The following is a 2107-nucleotide window of genomic DNA, read 5'->3' on the forward strand; positions in this document are numbered from 1 at the left end:
GTATTAACTATTTCGATCATTCCTTTTTGCAAATTGTATCGGTATAGTCTCGATAGCTATATCTTGACGTAGTGCTACCGAAATTTTCAAATATTTTTGTCAAACACGTCGCACAAAATCTTCAATGAAACGTCTTTATTTTAGAGACTGTAAGGTGTCTGCGAGGAATGTCGTTCTGCGAGAATTCGATAACGATGGTTTCGTAATCGTAACGGACAGTCGCAGCAAGAAAATCGACAATATAGTGAGCCTGCACGAAAATTTTACAGTTTTGCATCGATCATATCGCATCAAAGGTGTAGCGATTTTGATTGAATTTTATCGTTTCAGGACAATGTTCCATACGCTGCCATGTGTTTCCTTTGGTATCATGTAAACGAACAGCAGCAAAAAATCATGAAACAAGTGAGCAAAAATCGACTGTTGCCGTCTTCCTTTCGTCGTATTTTTCATTTTAATTAAAGCATTATGATCGTCGTTCCTTTTTGCTATCGTATGATTATATTTTCATGCTACGACGGGAAGAACGATATACGCCTTGTGAAAGTAGATGATTAAAAAGCCACGTGGGACTATTCCATAGCATGTACTAGCTTATCGTTTACTGGAGAAGATTATCTTTGCATGTTCGGTATTAGTTCTGGAAGAATTCATACGGAAAATATGTTTGCGTGTAGAATACAAAGATAACGTTGTTTATATTTACTGCGGTGTTTATATTAGTATGCATCGATCGTGCGTTTTGTAATTAGGTCGCGGATTTTTTGCGTTTATGGGAAAACGCAACCTTTTAGAATATTTAACTTAAATTTGGAACACTTTTCCAAAATATACTTAACATTGAAAGAAATCTTTGCGCAGATTCCAGTTTTTTAATTACCTTTGTAAAACTGAGAATTTGCATAAATATTTGTAGATTATTTATAATGAGTGATGCGATTGCGTTTATAGGTGAGAGTGGAAGGTACCATGAAGAGATTAGAGAAAGAAAGTTTCAAGCATCTATACGACAGAGAGCCCTTGTTTTGCAAGATACGATCCCATATATGCAATCAAGGACGCGATGTCAATTGGGAAGAACTGAAGCAACGACACGATGAAATATTAGACTCGGTTCGTAGAGGGGAGAATGATTTACCGATGCCGGATCATTTGTAAGTTTATCTAAACTGTACAAATAATCAAGTTGATAAGGAATATTCAATATTTAAATATTCTTCCAGCGTTGGATATAAACTCTTTCCGACGATGATGGAATTTTATTTCGGGGGGGATTGTCTTATAGCCGATCGTATTTTATATCAGAAAGGTGCATCGAACGATTCTTGGGAGAATCATCATATAGCTGCATAATACATTAAATCGACGACAGCTACGATCTTTTTCTATTTGTTTTGTAATAAGATTTTAAAACAATTATTTCGAACATTATGAAGTATTACTTCTAAAACCCAATCGCCATATATCCGATCCTTCTTTAACCAATTTTCACCGATTATCGAGCGATCGTAGCCGAGAAATGAACGAGAAATGAATTGCCCATAGTCTACAAGGAATTGGTATAAAATACATAAAAGTACGTAAGCGCAATAAAGAACAAAAGTAGAAGAAAGAATCAATAAGATAAGTATATCTCTGTTAATTTTCTATATAACCATAATGAAACCGTAAAATCATAAATCAACAAAACGAATGTAGGTACTTGTCGCGTTTTTCTCCTGTGATTTTCATATATGTACCATTAACCGAGACCGAGGCGGATAATTCTGCATGAGACTGATGCATTTAGGCGCGCGTTTCAAATTCAAATCCGTTGAGGAGCTACAACATGGCGCTTGCTCTGATTGTAATATTCCTGAAATCAAAACCAATGTAATTGTAACAATTGTATACAATGTAACCAATGTATCGGACTGATACAGATCACGTGACATGCGCATAGAATCGTACGCGCAACAAGCGGGTGGACAGTTAGACACCTATCCGTTGGAAGCAGATTTCGTGGCGCTGCGTGCAGGCCTTAACCAGACTAAACGATCTTATACTCATGAGGCATGACACTCCAATACCTGATACTCAACGTATAAAGCGTATCTACGATCCATAG

The 2107-nt window shown here is 36.5% G+C and overlaps 1 protein-coding gene across 1 annotated transcript; it reads left to right on the forward strand.

The window, feature by feature from the left end:
- Positions 1–124: 124 nt before the first annotated feature.
- LOC126872596 (pyridoxine/pyridoxamine 5'-phosphate oxidase) lies at positions 125–1353 on the forward strand. Its single transcript, XM_050632704.1, has 4 exons — positions 125–244; positions 331–405; positions 952–1154; positions 1224–1353. Exons 1-4 carry the CDS (start codon positions 125–127, stop codon positions 1351–1353), a joined length of 528 nt encoding a protein of 175 aa, XP_050488661.1.
- The last annotated feature ends 754 nt before the right edge of the window (positions 1354–2107 follow it).

Source organism: Bombus huntii, chromosome 13 (genome assembly GCF_024542735.1).
Source record: "Bombus huntii isolate Logan2020A chromosome 13, iyBomHunt1.1, whole genome shotgun sequence".
Classification (NCBI taxonomy): domain Eukaryota; kingdom Metazoa; phylum Arthropoda; class Insecta; order Hymenoptera; family Apidae; genus Bombus; species Bombus huntii.